General features: G+C 38.0%; 1 protein-coding gene and 2 pseudogenes across 1 annotated transcript; 1 reads left to right on the top strand and 2 right to left on the bottom strand.

Moving 5' to 3' along the window:
* The first annotated feature begins 908 nt into the window (after nucleotides 1–908).
* LOC120120108 lies at nucleotides 909–6,235 on the top strand (annotated as a pseudogene).
* A 234-nt stretch (nucleotides 6,236–6,469) lies between these two features.
* LOC120120003 (thioredoxin H-type-like) lies at nucleotides 6,470–7,714 on the bottom strand. Its single transcript, XM_039139793.1, has 3 exons — nucleotides 7,563–7,714; nucleotides 6,839–6,961; nucleotides 6,470–6,760 (listed from the first exon to the last, which is right to left on the bottom strand). Exons 1-3 carry the CDS (start codon nucleotides 7,650–7,652, stop codon nucleotides 6,611–6,613), a joined length of 363 nt encoding a protein of 120 aa, XP_038995724.1. The 5' UTR covers nucleotides 7,653–7,714; the 3' UTR covers nucleotides 6,470–6,610.
* A 6,181-nt stretch (nucleotides 7,715–13,895) lies between these two features.
* LOC120119904 lies at nucleotides 13,896–15,195 on the bottom strand (annotated as a pseudogene).
* Nucleotides 15,196–18,994: the final 3,799 nt, after the last annotated feature.

Here is an 18,994-nt window from a genome sequence, read left to right as displayed (position 1 = left end):
GAAAGATGACATCAGTTAGTGTAGATTAAACATCTCATAATAGTAATACAGTATGTGGGTTCAAGTGTTGTCGGCATATAATATACAGTCTGATCTATGTAAAATTTCTTCATATAAATAGGTTTTGATTACAAAAGAATCGTCACAATAAACAGAGAGTTTTAGGTTCATGAAACTGAGTGGGTTATTGTGGGTTCACATGGAAAATACCGAGGAAGGAATGGAGACAGATTTGCAAGAGGTCCCTAAAAACAAAAGGCAGGCTTCAGCAATGATCCCTTCATTAATTATTTTCCTCTTTGTGCTTTCATTTATGACATAATGTCCTAGGCCAGATGGTATATTAACAACTCAGCCCACAAACAGTTGTGCTGTAAAAAGGGTGTTGTCGGTTGGCTCTGTAAGTTTGCTGGGTTAAATTTGGAATTAGATTATATCAGACGATTTTGATGCATGTCCATTTGGTAGTATTGTAGTGATACCGACAACTGGAGTTAAAGATTTAGCTTATCTTATGACTTGACACATTCATCCATCTATAGAGGAAAATCAAAATTTGGGTTCTCAAGTATATAATTTCCAGAAATTAAAAGAAAAATATTTGATAAAAATACATCAAAACATGTCCAGTAGTACTTAATAGACATGTAAATTACATGTCACCTTTCCATAGTTTTCAGTAAAAATAGGGGAAAATGGCAGTGAATAAACTAGTAATGTTATGGTAGATTCTGTTAAGGCGTGGGGAAAACTCACCAGCATTAAGCTTTTAATCTCCACTTAATAACAGTCTAAAGCTTCCATCATTTACTGTTGGGATACCTTTTTTTCTTTTTCCGAATTTCCTTTATTGTATTTGTTATAATGGCTTTGGACACTTGTAAGCAATGTGAGCTGTGAGTTGAAAACTTAACACCCGTTTTTTCTTCATTTATAAATTTGAGGTCTGCTAAGGGCCTCAATCGTGAAATGGATTCTCTTCCTTCATTTCACTCTCATTAAACCATAAACCCCTTCTTCTTCTTCTTCTTCATCTTCTTCTTTATTATTTCTCACCCTTTCTAGCTTCAAACTTTGGTTTTGTGAGTTTTAAAGTAAAAGAGGCTGAATCTTGAGCTGGGTTTTTTTTTTTAAAATATCAAAACATGGAAAGAAGATCATTTTCATGGCTTTTAATTACATTCTGCTTAGCTCTGTGTTTGGATTGTCAATTGGTTCACTGGGTTACTTATGATAGGAAAGCCATTGTGATCAATGGACACAGGAGAATCCTCTTTTCTGGTTCAATTCATTATCCCAGAAGCACTCCCGAGGCACTTCAAAAATTTCTCCTTTTATTCAAAATTTCAGAGCTTTCGGGGCATGAATTCTTTTTTGAGAAACTTTTTTTTTGTAGATGTGGGAAGATCTTATACAGAAGGCCAAAGATGGAGGAATTGATGTAATTGAAACCTATGTCTTTTGGAATGTTCATGAGCCATCTCCTGGGAATGTAATTCTTATTTTTTTCCCTCCATTTTCCTCCACAATATAAAAAATATTTTTGCTTTCTAAGCTGCTTTCCTTTTTCTGGAATTGAAGTTGTTAAATTTTATTGTTTTTTCAGTATAATTTGAAGGAATATGACCTCGTGAGATTCATAAAGACAATACATAGAGCAGGTGTCTATGCTCATCTTCGCATTGGGCCTTATGTTTGTGCAGAGTGGAATTTTGGGTTAGATCTTAATCTCTAGCTATGCTTCATTTCTTATTTCTCTTCTTTGTTGTTTGAGATAATTGGTATAACATTCTTTTTACCATGTCAGAGGGTTTCCTGTATGGTTAAAGTATGTACCAGGCATCAGCTTCAGAACAGACAATGAACCTTTCAAGGTATATATATCCTTTCTTCCTTTGATTTTACTGCATGACTAAAATTATTGGAAGGTAAATTAATCAGTAATAAATAGTTCAGGATATTTTTAACCGTTTGTTAATAGAAGTAAATAAATAAGGATTGTTAATACATATAATTGCAGAGAGCTATGCAAGGTTTCACTGAGAAGATTGTGGGACTGATGAAGAGTCATAACCTGTTTGAGTCCCAGGGTGGTCCCATTATTCTATCTCAGGTAAAAGCTTTCCTTGTTTCCATTAAGATGTTGATTTATGCAACTAGGGATTTCGCGTCCGAGGTTCGTTTACAATGGTCATATGCAGCCTCTAGTTTACTCTTTTTAATTTGTATGAACTCAGATTGAGAATGAGTATGGGGCACAGAGTAAATTACAAGGGGCTGTTGGCTACGATTATGTTTCTTGGGCAGCGAAAATGGCCATCGAGACTGGAACCGGAGTCCCTTGGGTAATGTGCAAGGAACAAGATGCCCCAGACCCAATAGTAAGTAATCCAATCAACATTTAGCATGTTAAGTCACTTGCTCTATGATCTTAGTGTTCTAAGGAATTACTTACTGTGGACAAATATATGCAAAATCCAGTTTCACGTTTTCAAATTATATATATGTTTCTCTTTTTGTGTCAGAAATCTCCATGTTAATTTGCATAATATGGATGGTAATAGAGTTTTATGTGTACTTTGATAGATAAACACATGCAATGGTTTCTACTGTGATTCATTCCAACCCAACAAACCCTACAAGCCAACAATGTGGACTGAGGCTTGGAGTGGATGGTAAGTTCTTTTCTTTTACCTTCTTTGTGACCTTAATTTGAAGAATCTTGTATGGTTTGTGAGTCAACCATATATGCCTTTGTTTATGCAAAAGGTTCTCCGAGTTTGGTGGTCCACTTCACCATCGTCCAGCCGAAGATTTGGCATTTGCTGTTGCTCGATTCATTCAAAAAGGAGGATCTTTTGTTAACTATTACATGGTAAGTTCCTATATTTTCTCATTATCTTCACTTTTTTCAAAGGGTATACAGTTTTTACAATGGAAACATGATTCACATTTCGAACCAGTATCATGGAGGGACCAATTTCGGACGTACGGCTGGAGGTCCTTTCATCACTACCAGTTACGATTATGATGCTCCAATAGATGAATATGGTGAGAAAAGGCTAATTTTATTACTTCCAAGTTCCTTGTGTATTAAAATATAGAAGAATTGTTCACACCTTACTGTCTTTACCTCACATCAATTGCATTTAAAACTGAAAACAATATGAACTCTGTATCCTCATTCACTTGTGTCTTCTCCTGTTAACCTATCAAGGCTTATTTCCTTCGATTTTGGGTTACAAAAATGGGAAGATCATATCTGCTCTCTCTTTACACGGTCCTCCCCGTTGCCTTACCTCTAATTCAAGCTAAAAATGACAGGTTTGATTAGACAACCAAAATATGGTCATCTAAAGGAGCTCCACAGGGCTATTAAGATGTGTGAGCGATCTTTAGTGTCGGCAGATCCTATTATTACATCACTAGGAGACTCCCAACAGGTTTCTGCTTATATTCTTCAGTCCATATTTCCAACAGGTTCACTAATTCTAGTCATCATTTGGAATTTTCCAGGCTTATATGTACACAACGGAATTGGGAGATTGTGCAGCTTTCCTATCAAACTACGATACCAAATCTGCTGCGAGGGTGCTATTTAACAACATGCATTATAACTTGCCTCCTTGGTCCATCAGCATCCTTCCCGATTGCAGGAATGCAGTATTTAATACTGCAAAGGTATTGATTTCGTGAAATAATTGAATTTGTGAGATCAGTTTTAGGACTATGGGAACTGAATCATACTTTTTAGATTAAGTAATAAAAGGTTTGAGGATCTCTATGTAACTCGTGCTGTTTTCTTCAGGTTGGAGTTCAGACATCACAAATGCAGATGCTACCGACAAACACCGAGATATTCTCATGGGAAAGTTATGATGAAGATCCTTCTTCACTAGATGACAGGTCTGCAATTACTTCTGATGGGCTATTAGAGCAAATAAATGTCACAAGGGATGCAAGTGATTACCTGTGGTACATTACTAGGTGAGACCGACAAATCTGGGGTTAGATTTGAAGAATATTTCTGCTTTGTCCTCTCTTGATTTATTATAGCTTGTTTCTTCTGCAATTCTTTGTCTGTTTCCAAATGTCTTCGTCAATTTGGGAATGTCTCACAAATACATGTTATATGATACAGTGTTGACATTGGTTCATCTGAATCCTTCCTTCGTGGAGGGGAACTCCCTACTTTCATTGTTCAATCAACAGGCCATGCTGTACACGTCTTTATCAATGGACAACTTTCAGGTACATAATTATGTTGCCCTGCATTTTCCTTTTTTTTTTCCTTCTTTAGAAATAGAAGTCTTATCATGGTGTTTAACAGGTTCTGCTTTTGGAACAAGACAAAATAGGAGATTCACATACACAGGGAAGGTCAATCTGCATGCTGGAACAAACAGAGTTGCGCTGCTGAGTGTTGCCGTTGGATTACCAGTTAGTTCTTCAAATCATCAAAATCTTGAAAACAATGGCATTATTATTGTGTTTTGAGATGGGAAATGACATTTTTGTTGTTTTTTTGGTGATTGAAGAATATAGGGGGACACTTTGAGACATGGAATACAGGTATCCTAGGTCCAGTTGCACTGAATGGACTTGACCAAGGAAAATGGGACCTATCACGGCAAAAATGGACTTACCAGGTAGTGAAATAAACCTCTTCATTGTCTGTATTGTGATTCAAATATGTTTTCCTCATGAATCCTCTTTCAACAGGTTGGCCTTAAAGGAGAGGCCATGGATCTAGTCACACCAAACAGATTTTCCTCGGTTGAGTGGATGGAAGGATCATTGGCTGCACAAAAACAACAGCCTTTAAGATGGCATAGGGTAAGAAAAAAATGAACAGTACAAGTGATTGCAGGATAAGGTGGGGATTCTTAAAAGTTCAATACGGTTCCCTTTCAATATTGCAGGCTTATTTTAATGCACCTGAGGGTGATGAACCATTGGCTTTGGACCTGGAGTATGGGAAAAGGTCAAATCTGGATTAATGGGCAGAGCATTGGTAGATATTGGACTGCATATGCTCACGGTGACTGCAATGACTGTAATTATGCTGGAACGTTTCGACCGCCCAAGTGTCAGCTTGGTTGTGGAAATCCAACCCAAAGATGGTAACCATTTTTTGGACCGAAGATATGAAAAAACTTTTCAGCGCGCGTTTTAATTAATTTTTCTTTCTCAGGTACCATGTTCCTCGGTCTTGGTTGAAACCTACACAGAATCTGTTAGTTCTGTTGAGGAGTTAGGAGGAGATCCCACAAGAATCTCACTTGTTGAAAGATCCCTGTCCAGCGTTTGTGCCGATGTCTCTGAATATCACCCATATGTTAAGAACTGGCAGATTGAAAGCTACGGAAAGGTACAAGAGTTCCGCAGACCGAAGATTCACTTGCGCTGTAGTCCCGGACAATCTATCTCTTCCATTATATTTGCAAGCTTTGGAACACCTTTAGGAACTTGTGGAAGTTATCAGCAAGGCCCTTGCCATGCTCCTGCTTCATATGCCATCCTAGAGAAGGTATTTCAAATTTCTTTGTCTGACAGATAAACTAAAACTTGCATCTATGCATATTTCTCACTATGTTGTCATGTTATATGTTTAACAGAAGTGTGTAGGGAAGCAAAGATGTGTTGTCACCATAGCCAACAGTAACTTCGGGCAAGATCCATGCCCAAATGTGTTGAAGCGGTTGTCTGTCGAAGCTGTTTGTGCTCCGATGTCTTCTACAACAGCACAGGCAAACTGGGGAGGCTGATTAGATTAAAACGAACTCACAGAACAACTCCAGAAGGTTTGCATCTAGTAATTTAACTATACACTATCAGCACTTGAAGAAAGCAGCAAAGAGTGAAAAAAAAAAAGAGAGCAAAGAATAGACCTTTAGTTTAGGTTAGGTGCCACAGCATTTCCAAGTGGAGTGCTCTGGCAAAAGTTGTTCATTGTTCAGTGTTATAGGCAATGAGTCATTTTAATTTTGAAGTTTGTGTAAATTAGTGATTATAATAAGATAGGTGAGTTTCTAAGTTCTTGGGGTCCTTAAATTTAGGTCCTAAAGGTGAATTTTCTGGTATGTGCCGCTGGACTTTTAACCGGATATATCAGCAGCAGAGAAACACACAGTTGTATTTGGTGTGATATCTGTTTGTATCAGTGGGGGGAAATTGAACCCCTATTAGGTTCATGTTGGGAGCGGTTCCTAATATGACCATTGTTTTATGTGCAGTTCCTGAATCAAATTGCCCTTTTTTTTCATTGTTCTTTCCAAGCTATAATTCATCAAAGGTAATTGTGGTGTCATTTATTTTCCACCAGATGACAAAGTCTGAGGAGATAATTTATCTCCTGGCAAACCCCACAAGTATCAAATAATCCACGGGGCTAAAGTTTCAAGTGACATAACCAAAATCACATCAACCATGAAAGCAAGCTTTGATTATGAATCATACTAGTTAAGGATATAAAAAAAATCCTCAAATGATATAGAAACATAGGGTTCAACATAGAGATGTGTAGATTAATACCAGCACATCAAAGATGCTTGTATGTGATAATAAGTTCCTCAAAACATTATAAAAGTAGTACTAATAATCATCTCCATCAAGCAGAAGCAGAAGCAGTAGTCATATGTTTCGTCACAGCCTGCTGAAGCTCTTCTTTTTTTGCACCAACCACTTTGGCAACTTCCTTTCCTTCCTTGAGGAACAAGAAAGTTGGCATAGCCTCCACACCCCATTCAGCAGCAACTTCCTGAAAACAAAAGAAAAAACAATCAGTTCTATTGACATTTTCACTTCTCGATTCGTTTGGACGCCGCATCCATGTTACCTTCAATTCATCCACATCCACCTTGAGAAACATGACATTAGGAAACTTCTTGGCCAGTTCAGCCAGAAAGGGTGAAATAAAACGGCAGGGTCCACACCATGAGGCAGTGAAATCAACCACCATCTGCATTTAACGTATAAGCAGTAATCCTTTACCATTTATGAAGAAGCAAAAGGTAAAGAACGATTTCAAGTTAATCGAGAAAAAGAATAAGCAAACATCAACATCACCATTAACATCTGTTATTGATTAGTCATCACCAATTCACCACCAACAGTTGCCAACCTTAAAATTTATTAATGTCACGTGTATAATATAACATCAATCTGTTTATATATCTTTCTTCAGCACTTTGTTTCCAAGAATTGAAAAACATGCTACAAAACTTAATTGGGGCTATAACAGAATTTCCTCATAAATAAACACATCAAATCTTAATATGATGCACACAAAAATCCTAAACTCCTCTAATTGATGGTTATTCTTTTTGCTATTTAGCAACAATATACGATATGTCATCAAAATATAATAAATTAATCAGCTTACACACACGATCCTAGTTTTAGTATGTGAAATTGACTGAATAATATTAGATTAACTGGGAATTTTTTAAATCCATACATAGAAAACAAACAAGTGACAGAATATATAATATTATTTGAAGCAGATGAAAACAGATCAGATCCATTATGTGAAGAATTAAAATAAAAAAAAAACAAAATACCAGCTGTTTGGATTCATTGCCCTTTTGGAGTTGCTCCTTCCATGAATCAATAGTGTGGCAACTGATCACTTGTCCTTCTGCTGCTGCCATTGTCGCTTAGATCTTCAAAAACAGATAATTTTCCTTTTTACTACAAAAATGAACAGATTTCTCCTCTGCGGCTCTATTCTCTATTGTGTAGAATAAATAGGCAGATTAAGGGTGTGGCAAATGGGCCCTAGACCTAGATTCTGCCTGAATTACGATATTGCCATTATTATATGAATTGAGTGTACCGTACCAATATTCCCTTTTAACGTAACGAAAAGAACATCTCGAGCGCAAAACATTGATGATGAACATATTTCAGGACAATTTTAATTAAAAAAAATACATAACTCGGTTTAAGGCCAATGTTGATGAAAAATCACGAGGATTCGAGATGCTGATGAGGCAGCCTGAAGGTGGTGGTACAAATTCTGCGGATAAACTGCCGCCACATCCAAAGGGACTTCACAAGAAACAGTAGATATCTGCTGCCAATGATAGATTGAGAGCGGAGTGGATGAAAGCAGTTGTTCATTTTAAAATTATTAAATTATCATATATTTTAAATATATTTTTATTTTCTTATTGATAATATATTTTTTCCTCTTAGAATTTTATAAATTCACTTTTTAAGATTTTTAGAAATCCGTTGCCCATCTATCTATCAATTATTGCATGGAGTTCGTTCACCTATCTATATCAATTACTGCATGGAGTTCGTTCACCTAAGATCTTTAGCTGCTTAGTTGCCCCAACGATGGGGAGAGAACTTTTGTCAATGACTTCAATGTCATAACGAGTCATCTCGAAGTTGGTCGCTCTCAATGACACATGTATCACGTGTTCACTTTAAAATATAATTTTTTAATTAATGATCTATTTTTATTAATTATGCATACCCTAAAATTTTATTTATATTCACTCTATATAAATTTTTTTGTGTAGTTAACATATATTTACCCGTCTTAAAAAATATTTTTAGTTCTGTCGTTAGTCATTCTGTTCACACCTCCTAAACTTGATGGTCATTATATGGTAGGCCTCTGCTGCCTCCTCTTCTCTAGTTGTCACGACCATATATAAGATGATTACTACCAACTCTCAACAATATCATTCTATAAATACAACACCATATCGATTCACCATTCATTATTTAAAATCAAGTCAAAATTCGTGTTTTGAACTTCGTAAAGAGTAATGATATTGAAGTCTAATGGAATAGTTAGACTGTTGAGGATTGGTTAAGGCAGTTAGAATTGTTATCAGTTAGATGAGCTAGTTAGAGTTAGTCAAGCTAAGTTTGTTAGCTAACCTACTGTTCTTGTAAAGCACTATGTGCAGCTATAAAACAATGTACTCGGCTTACTTTGAATAATGAGAAAGTTCTAGTATTCTATGATTCCAAACCCAATACTCTAAGATGGTATCATTTGCTAAACTTCCTAGGCAAATGTATCTCGTTTTCGCTATGTAGAAGATCTTTCTCTCAAAACTGTGGTCAGTATCGTTGCTGCTCAACATGTTCAATAGCGACGCGTCTTCTCCAGCCATGGAGTTTACTACGAGAACTACTAAAACGTTCTCCAACATGAAAGTGAACGTAGTTCTTGATGAAACGAATTTCTTACTATGGAAACAACAAATCTTGCTGATGGTACGCAACCATCGTCTTGAGCGATTCTTGATGGGAACTATGAGGTCTTTGCCTGAAACCATAGTCAGCGATGATGGTGAAGTAATACCAAATGAACTATTTGAAGAATTTGTCGCTCAAGACAACGTCCTTGCATCATGGCTGCTCTCTACGGTTAGCTCACAGCTCCTCCCTCAGTTCGTGGGTGCTAAAACAACGTCAGCAGTCTGGAACATGGTGCTTCAGTTCTTTGGGAACATATCCACAACTGTCATTATCATCTTACACTATAAAATGCAATCTCTCAAGAAAGGAGATGACTCGATGAGAGTATACATCACACGCGTAAAAGTAGTATGTGATGCCTTGCAGTCATGTGGTCGTGTGGTGTCTCAAGCTGAACACGTTGCCAGTATACTAAAGGGCCTCCCTCGAGAGTATCAACCGTTTGTGGCGGTTATAACCACCACGCGAGAAGCTTTAACCTTTGACATTGTTTACACTATGTTGTTGGATGCAGAAACCCAACTAGCTGGCTTTGGTGATCAGCCTGAAACATTGCCAATAAGGACTAACATTGCTCAAGGAATGAATTTGAACAAGTCGTCCACTTCTAGTCACTACTACGATCGTAAGACTTCTCGGTCGTCAGTTAATTCTGATGGAAGGTCCGGTGGAAGAGGCAGAGGTCGCGGTTGATACATACAGTGCCAGCTCTGTGGTAAAAATAGCCACCTTGTAGATAGCTGTTGGCACCGTTTTGATCAAGATTTCCCTGGGGTTACAGTTGGTAGTAAGTCATATTCTAAGGATCAACTTGGAAATGCATACCATTTCGTATGTGAAACTAAGCCTGCTGAATGCGAATACTGTCATGCTCGGAATAGTGGATCTCAAGATGACGCAAGACCTCAGGAACTTACTTCAGCAGTAACTCATGAACGTTGGGTGGTGGACTCAGGTGCCACACGTCATGTCACACCCTATGGGACGATTCTTAGCCATAGAGATGACTACAATAGTCCAGGTAAGCTGGTAGTTGGTGATGGACTAGCCTTAGACATCAAGGCAGTTGGTAACTATTTTGTGTTCATCCTCTCGAGCCTTACTATTATATGACTTGTTTCATGTGCCAAGAATAACCAAGAACCTCTTGCCTATTTCGAAGCTTGCTAGGGATAACAATGCATTCTTTGAATTTCATGCACATGAGTTATGCGTTCGTGATGAAGAATTTGGGGTTATTTTGCTTCGTGGAAAAGAAAAAGGTGGTTTATATTCATTTTCTATTGATCCTCAAGTGATAGCCCTAGTGGCTGTAGAAGCAAGTTCCATGGCTGCATCACTTGACTCCTACGAGCTTTGGCATCGACGGTTGGGGCACCCTTCCCATGATAGTTTAGTCAAAAATGTAAAGAATTGAATGTAAACATTTTGAGTTCAATGAATAAAATGTGTCTTTCTTTTCAAATGGGAAAGAGCCACAAACTACCATTTCAGAATTCGAATACTGTGTATGATACCCCGTTCTAGCTCGTGTTTACAGACTTGTAGGGACCTGCACCAGTTACCTCAAATGGTTTTAAGTACTATGTCACTTTTATTGATGTGTGTACTAGACATTCTTGGCTTTATCTTTTGAAGGACAAGACAGAAGCCATTGTTGCATTTGGCTTGTTTCAACGAATGTTAAAGAACCAGTTTAATTTTCCAATTAAAGCAGTCCAGAGTGACTGGGGAGGGGAATACAAGAGGTTGTCGACTTCCCTGGTTAAAGATGGTATTTTGCATCGTGTGACCTGTCCACACACGTCTGAACAAAACGGTGTGGTAGAACGCAAGCATCGACACATCATCGAGCTTGCACTTGTGCTTCTCGCTCAAGCTTCTATGCCAATCTGCTTTTGGTCCTACGCAGTCATTACTGCAGTACACTTAATCAATAGGCTACCAACAAAGGAATTGCAAGGGAGGTCACCATTTGAGAAATTCTTTAGCAAGAAACCTGAATATGAGGGGCTGAAAGTGTTTGGTGGCCAGTGCTTTCCACACTTGAGACCCTTCTTTAAACACAAGCTTGAATTTCGGTCTCAATCGTGTGTTTTTCTTGGTTATAGCCCTCATCACAAAGGGTTTTAGTGCCTCGCACCTGATGGCAGTATATATGTGTCTCGACATGTAGTGTTTAATGAGCTAAACTTTCCTTTTGCAGGTCCTACTCACATAGGTTTCTCAGGCCACAAAGTCAATTCCCAACTACAACCTCTAGAGGTGGTTACCGATATAGGAAAATTCAGTGGATATGGTGGCTCTACCCCACTGGACATGGGACGTTATGAAATCAGCAGTGAGAGGGTACTTTCAACTAGAACAGGAGCAGCTGATGGGCATGTTGATGCATCGAGAGTCGCAAATCCTGCTTCGGCTGATGACGATGAAAATTTTGCCGCATCGAGAGTCGCAAGCCTGCTTCAGTTGATGACAATGAAAATTCAGCCACTCATGCGCAGAATAATTCCAACAATACTGCTGCCAGTACATCAACATCTGCTCAAGAGTAGCATACTGAACGTGAAGTAGTTGGAAACAGACACCCAATGCTTACACGCAGTAAGTGTGGTGTCTTTAAACCAAAGGTATACACTAGCTTCTTTGATGACACAATTCCTACCAGTATTTGAGCTATGTTACAATATTTCAGCTGGAAAGTAGCAATTCAGGAAGAACTTGATGCCCTACAAGGAAAATAAGACTTGGTCCCTGGTTCCCGTGCCCAAAGGGTGTGACATTGTTGGCTGCAAATGGTTGTTCAAGATAAAGATTGTATCTAGATGGATCTCTTCAACGGTATAAATCACGCTTAGTTGCCAAAGGGTACTCACAGGTCCCTGTCTATGATTTTAAGGACACGTTCAGTCCAGTTGTGAAATTCGCAACATTGAATATAGTACTCTCACTGGATGTCAATAGGAACTGGTTGCTGCATCAAATTGATGTGAATAACGAGTTCATAAATGGAGAGTTGGCTGAGGAAGTATTCATGAAACAACTTCCAGGGTTTGAAGAAGTTACTATCGATGGGTCGCCACTTGTATGTAAGCTACACAAGGCTTTGTAAGGCATTCGCCAAGCGCCCAGAAATTGGTATGACAAGCTTAAGGTCAGTCTTGAGCGAATAGGGTTTATAGAATCCTTGGCTGATGTGTCACTCTTTGTGAGGTGTGTAAACGACTGCTATACACTTGTTTTAGTTTACGTGGATGATATAATTATTACTGGCGAGAGCACTGATGCTGTTGAGGGAGTGATTTGACTCTTGCAGGGGGATTGTTGCCTCAAGGACTTAGGAGAACTGAGTTTCTTCTTAGGTATTGAAGTTAAAAGAAGCATTGGCAAGCTAGTGTTGTCGCAAAATAAATATGTTCTTGAGTTATTAGAACGAGCGAATATGTTAAATACTACCCCTGCTGCCACTCCTATGGTTGGGTCATCAAAATTACTTCATGATGCAGGATCATTACTTAGTGATGCTCGTGAGTATAGGAGTTTGGTTGGTGCACTTTTTATGTGTGCCACACTCGACCTGATATAGCTTTTAGCGTCAACAAAGCTGCCCAACATATGCATGCTCCCTGTGAGGCGCATATGGTAGCAGTTAGGCGCATACTTTGGTATTTGGCCGGTACCTTGGACTATGGCCTCACGTTATTGGCTGGTGAAGTGGGGCTAAAGGTATTCCTTTGCTGATGCAGACTGGGGCGGTGATGCAGGTGATCGCAGGTCCATTTATGGTCACACGGTGTTCCTTGGACAGTGTCCTGTGGTCTGGAGCTCAAGGAAGCAGAAGACTGTGTCTAGGTCGACTATGGAAGCTGAGTATCACAGCGTAGCAGACACCGCAGCAGAAGTAACTTATCACAGCGTAGCAGACACTGCAGTAGAAGCAACTTGGGTTAATGCGTTACTTGACAATCTTGGAGTAAAGCCACGTGAAGAACCGATTATTTGGTGTGATAATACAAGTTCTATTGCCATGAGCTTGAATCTGGTCTATCATGCACAGTCGAAGCACGTGGACATGGATGTCCACTTCATTAGGGAAAAAGTAGCTGCCAAAGCATTACGTGTCTGCTATGTGCCAGCCAACTATCAGGTAGCGGATAGCCTCACTAAACCGTTGACTAAAGCCGCGTTTGAAATTTTCAGAAACAAGATGTATGTACTGCCTTGTTGAAGAAGGGAGAGAAAGCAGAGGGAATATTGGAATAGTTAGACTGTTGAGGATTGGTTAAGGCAATTAGAATTGTTATCAGTTAGATGAGCTAGTTAGAGTTAGTTAAGCTAAGTTTGTTAGCTAACCTACTGTTCTTGTAAAGCACTATGTGCAGCTATAAAACAATGTACTCAGCATATTTTGAATAATGAGAAAGTTCCAGTATTCTATGATTCCAAACCCAGTACTTTAAGAAAGTCGATGGCGATAACAAATCGCCAAATTTACTTGGGATTCACAAATCGTTCACAAAGAGATTGTCGGCATGGTAAATTAAAACTAGACTTTATAGAATAAGGAAATATGTGACCTTCATCAACTCTATTAACGTAGCATAAATACAAATAAACATTTCCATTCATTCTTTGGTATTGGTTTCTGGTAGAAGTTACGATTAGATTCAATTCTTGAAACAGTAAGTCCCAAGAAGGAACCAACCAACAAGAATGAATGCAAAGAGGGCCAAGAAAGACAAGTATGTTGTTCCACCAAATGCGAGTCCTAGACCGGATACTACAACAAATGGCAAGTAAGATCGAACAAATGCTGCTTTGCTCAACCACCGGCCTTTGAGGAAGACGAGAACAGCGATATTCTCGATCTCCAGTGTTTGCTACAAATGAATGGCAATTGCAAGTGAAAAGGCTGTACGTGCGCTGCTGGAACTCTAACATGCCTTTCTCCAGTGTCTCTTCCCATGTTAATGCCCCTCTCCTCGGGTCATCATATTGGCATTCTCGATCTCCTTGCACTGGTGATGAATTAGAGGAAACGCAGCATTCCTAGAAAAAAAAAAAAACTCACAAGCGTAAATGAGGAAGAATTACCAACAAAGTAGTATTCAAGTAGAAATGCACGCTTCTATGAAGGGTTATTATTTCCTAGTGTCGGTGTACTAATCTATAAAGGGATAATAAATCTCATGAAGACGCCTCATCAATAAAGTTTAAAATAAATACAAATAGTCTTTAAGAGATGGCATTATGGAATTCACTATCAGTGCTTAGATTTATATCATGACAGTGCATCAAATATCAATCTTCTTAATTCCTCTCATTGTGGATATAAATACTCTATATTATGCTCGAAAATCTACCAAAAAAAGTGCAGCCATGAATTATATTAAGAAATTGCAACCTATTTCCTGTCATTTACACAATGCTTAACTACAAATACTCTTTGTTTTTGCCATCATATTTGCCACAAGTTACAGAGGAATTTGCATTGTACACTGTACAGCCTATTACAATTGTTTCCTGTCAAACACTCCCAGATCTCAGCAATTAGATCTATTTAATCCTAATTCTGATTACTTAATCCAGTTATCATGCCATCTTCTCTCCTATTGCAACTTCCTTGGAATCAATGAATGAAATTCGTGAAGAAGCAGAAATTGACGGAGACAAAAAAAGGAAAGGGAAGACGAACATATATAAATACCTTATCTTTGTTAATCTGGACATAGCGAGCTACTGGCCCAAAGGTGAAATTATCAACAGAGACGCAATAAGGACCTGCAAAATCTCGAATAACTCCATCTTCCCTGCAAATGCCAGTGTGTCCAATGAAGGGAATCAACCATGAAATAACGGGTAGAGGTGTCCAAACAATGCAGCATGGAAACCGCTCCCTCCTTGGATCATTCGCGTACCACCTTCGATCATCATCGACTGGTGATCCGAATCTACTTGTTCTTCCATGTCCATCTTCCAAACTGCAATTTTAAAGAAAACCCGCATCAATTAATTCCTACAAGGATTTAAAAGTTTGCGATAAATTTTCCATCAGTTGTCTATTCAAACGAAGGATCAAAAGTACACGTGAGAAAATACCAGTAAGAGAGGTTGGGAGGAACTAGTAAAGGACAATTGATTCGAGAATTGAAAGTTGGAGAAATGGAAATAGATGTATGGAGAGAGAACGATCAAAGCGTTCCTTGGTGGGGAGAGAGAAACAGAGATCTACCGGAGAGTCGAAGAATCGGCTGCCCCAGCGATGGGTAAAAGGGAGAACCGGCTTCTCTCAAAAAAATTACTCAAGGGTAAACTACAAGATTTGATATTTACTCGCTACATTCAATAAACTTAATTTTTGGTTACTTACATTATTCTTTTATTAAGATTGGATAACTAAGACGTTAGATGTCGTTAGTTTAATGATCTGGCAAGTTAGTAAAAGAAATTATTTTTATTTTAAACAATGAACTTTAAATAAAATATTAATTATGAATCTTTTTGTAAAGTCAAGTTAGTTTAGGTATAAAAATTCAATTTACTCATTTTTAAATATGTTTTCTTCCAACACCAAACTGTTCATCTTCTCCCTGCTTCTTATTTAGTCATATATGACTATTCATCTTCTCTCTCTCTTAGAACATTATTCTTGCGCCGCTAGTAAAGGTGAGAGCTTTTATGGCCATCATCACCATTCTCGTGCTGTTTCGATGAAAGGCTTAGGTTATTATACATGACTTTTTCTTTTTTATGGTTTACAGGCATAGATTCTCAATTCCTATTCTTTCTCTAATTCACTGGTTTGTTTCAATTCTTTTAGCTCTATATTGTGGTGTGGTTTTCGCTTGTGTAGTATTGATATCGCTCTCAAAGCATCGATCGTGTAACACCTTAATCCAGTCAAACCCAAAGATCGAAGAATTAAAGTGCCACACAAGACCACTGAAGTGGTTAATCCAAAAATTTTCTTTAAAAACATGTAAAAATCACATTAAAAACCATCCATTAAAATTTTGAGGCAAAACATAAATAATTGAGTTTACAATGGAGAGCTCCCAAATACATCCCAAAATGACATCATATTATTTTAAAACAAAATAGAGTTACGATTGTATACAAGAAGGTCTATTTATAGTATATGCCATTTAAATATAAATAAGACATACTTTGAAGCCTAGGCTGATTTAGAATCACTAGTGACGATAATACTCCACGAGCGGTCTCCTAAGAACTTGTGCACAGAAAAACATTTTGAATGCTAAGATTACGAGCTCAGTGCCACAGTAATAACTATATTATACTATGTGCATTCACTACATGTGCATGCTAGTGGTGTAAGTATGAATATATAAGAATGTTAACATGCAAGCTGAGGTAGGCATCATGGTATGGTAAGAGGATTTTGCATCTTGGGGTGCATACCCGTCCAGCCTACCTAAGATACCCTTGGGTATCAGGATAAGATCCAGAAATGTATCAGAAACGTAAAACCAGCTAGCTCACTCCTAAGAGTCTTAGGACATCTACGCTTAACCAGCAACTGAAGTGCCTTGGCACTAATTGAGATACATATGAATATTCTAACATACAAGACGATCATCATACCACTAAAGTGGCTTGGGCATCTTTCCTGTTTCCAGAGCGTCACACAAAGGCTAGGTTTATGTTATCTTAGTTGGTATCATTTCTAACTGTAATTGTATTGATTATTACTACTCCCTATTATAGTTTTATTTTAGTGTTAATTCTGGTGTTATTAGTCCTATCATTTCTAATCTGTTAATCAGTTGGGTTTCTTACCCAAAACTATAAGCTAGTATCAATACTAAGCCCTTTAGTATCGGTACTAACCCTTGAGTATCGATACTCACCATTGGTATTTATATTGAAATTGGCTACTGTAATATGAGGAAACTAGGTAGTATCGATACATTTTTCTATAGTATCGATACTTCTGGAATAGGGTATCGATACCATCCTAAGTATCTATACCAAATTGGGCTTCGATGTTTTGAAATTTAATTCAATATCAATACCCTTACTGAGAGTATCGATACCATATCCTCAGTATCGATACTCTCATGAGTACCGATACCAAAATGGGCTATTGAAATCTGTAAAGTGAACTCAGTATCGATACTCGATGAACATGTATTGAAACTCCTAGCCCAAAATCCTTTTGTTTCAGCTATCTGATGAACAATATTAGTATTATTTTTTTAGTACCGATTCTCAAACCTAGAAATGCCATCTTTGGACATGAAAATGACTTCCCATTTCTTCCAAAAGCCCCACTGAGGTTCCCAAGTGTTATTTAAGTCTTATATATGTTAAGAGGGGTCATAATAGGGAAATAAACATGTTGAAAAACACCAAAGACTAAAATATACCATGACCATGCTTTTATGCTTTGTAACTTATGCAAGCTAACATCTCATACCTAGTGATCTACAAGTAGTGAGATGAGTTATAGGTGTGTTACCTTAGATCCTAAGCTGCTAAAAACACCCAAAGTTCAACCAAGTGTTATCTTTTCTTTTCCCTTGGTCTTGGAGCTTTCGTCAACTTATCTCAGTATGCAATGATCAATCATATGGATTACTAACGGGTTTGAGAGAGTAGAAATGAGTTAAGGACATATCCTAAGACTTAAATCCATTAAAGACGAACATATTAAACATGAGTTTCTAAACCCCCAGTAAACACCCAATAAGGCCCACCATGGCCAAAACTTGATTTGGTGAGCTTGAATGAGAGCTTGGGATAACGAAACTACAACTCTTATCTTGCTGATTCGGACTGGTGGTTCTAGAAAATAAACTAATGGCTTTAAGGAAGTCACAAATAAGATGAAGGAGAATGCTTGAGATGAGGAAGAAGAAAAATTTTAGGGAATGAGGGAGGGAGACATGTTGCACGATTACATCACCCAAATTTAATTATTTTCAGCCTTTGAAATTTTGAATGGGATATTCACTCTCCTAGTCCTTCCTATTTTATCCTAAGATAAAAAAATGCCATCTTTATGGCTTTTTGGATTAAACCAAACCTAATCAAATTCAAACTTGGATTAAGGATTCTTAACATTTACTGTATCTAACTAAAACCCTCTATAGTTAGTCCGAAACTACTAACCTAGAATTCAAGGCATCATAACTGTCTCATCCTAATTGGAAATTTCATCCTCAAAATTTATCTAAATAGAAAGGGTGCGGATACTAGAGCTGTATATTATGTTCGATCTCCTAAGTTACCACTTTTGCGTCATGGTTCCTCCATAGGACATGCACTAACAGGATCTTCTTGCTTCTCAATTCCTTCACATCTTTGGTTGAAATCCTAATCTACTATTCTTCATAGGTCATATCTTGGCTCACCTTGATTTGTTCTAAAGGTATGACATGGGAAGGATCAGAACGATATCTCCTAAGCATGGATACATTAAACATGTTGTGGATGTGTTCTAGCTCTGTGGGTAAGGCCAATCGGTAAGCCAATGGTCCAACTCTCTCTAGTACCTCGTAAGGTCTTATGAAACATGGGGTTGACTTCCCTTTACGCCCAAAGTGAAGAACTTTCTTCCATGGAAAAACCTTGAGGAACACCTTGTCCCTCACTGCGAACTCAATATTCTTACGCTTTAGGTCTACATATGATCTTTATATTTATGAGGCTTCTCTGAATCGACCCTAAATTAGTCGAGCATTCTCTTTGATTTCTCTCATCAAGTCAGGTCCCACTATGTTATCCTCAATAAGCCCTACCC

Source organism: Hibiscus syriacus, unplaced genomic scaffold, assembly GCF_006381635.1.
Source record: "Hibiscus syriacus cultivar Baekdansim isolate YM2019G1 unplaced genomic scaffold, ASM638163v2 tig00000086_pilon, whole genome shotgun sequence".
In the NCBI taxonomy this organism is placed as follows: Eukaryota; Viridiplantae; Streptophyta; class Magnoliopsida; order Malvales; family Malvaceae; genus Hibiscus; species Hibiscus syriacus.
The sequence above is the reverse complement of the archived record's forward strand: the minus strand, read 5'-3'. Positions and strand labels throughout refer to the sequence as shown.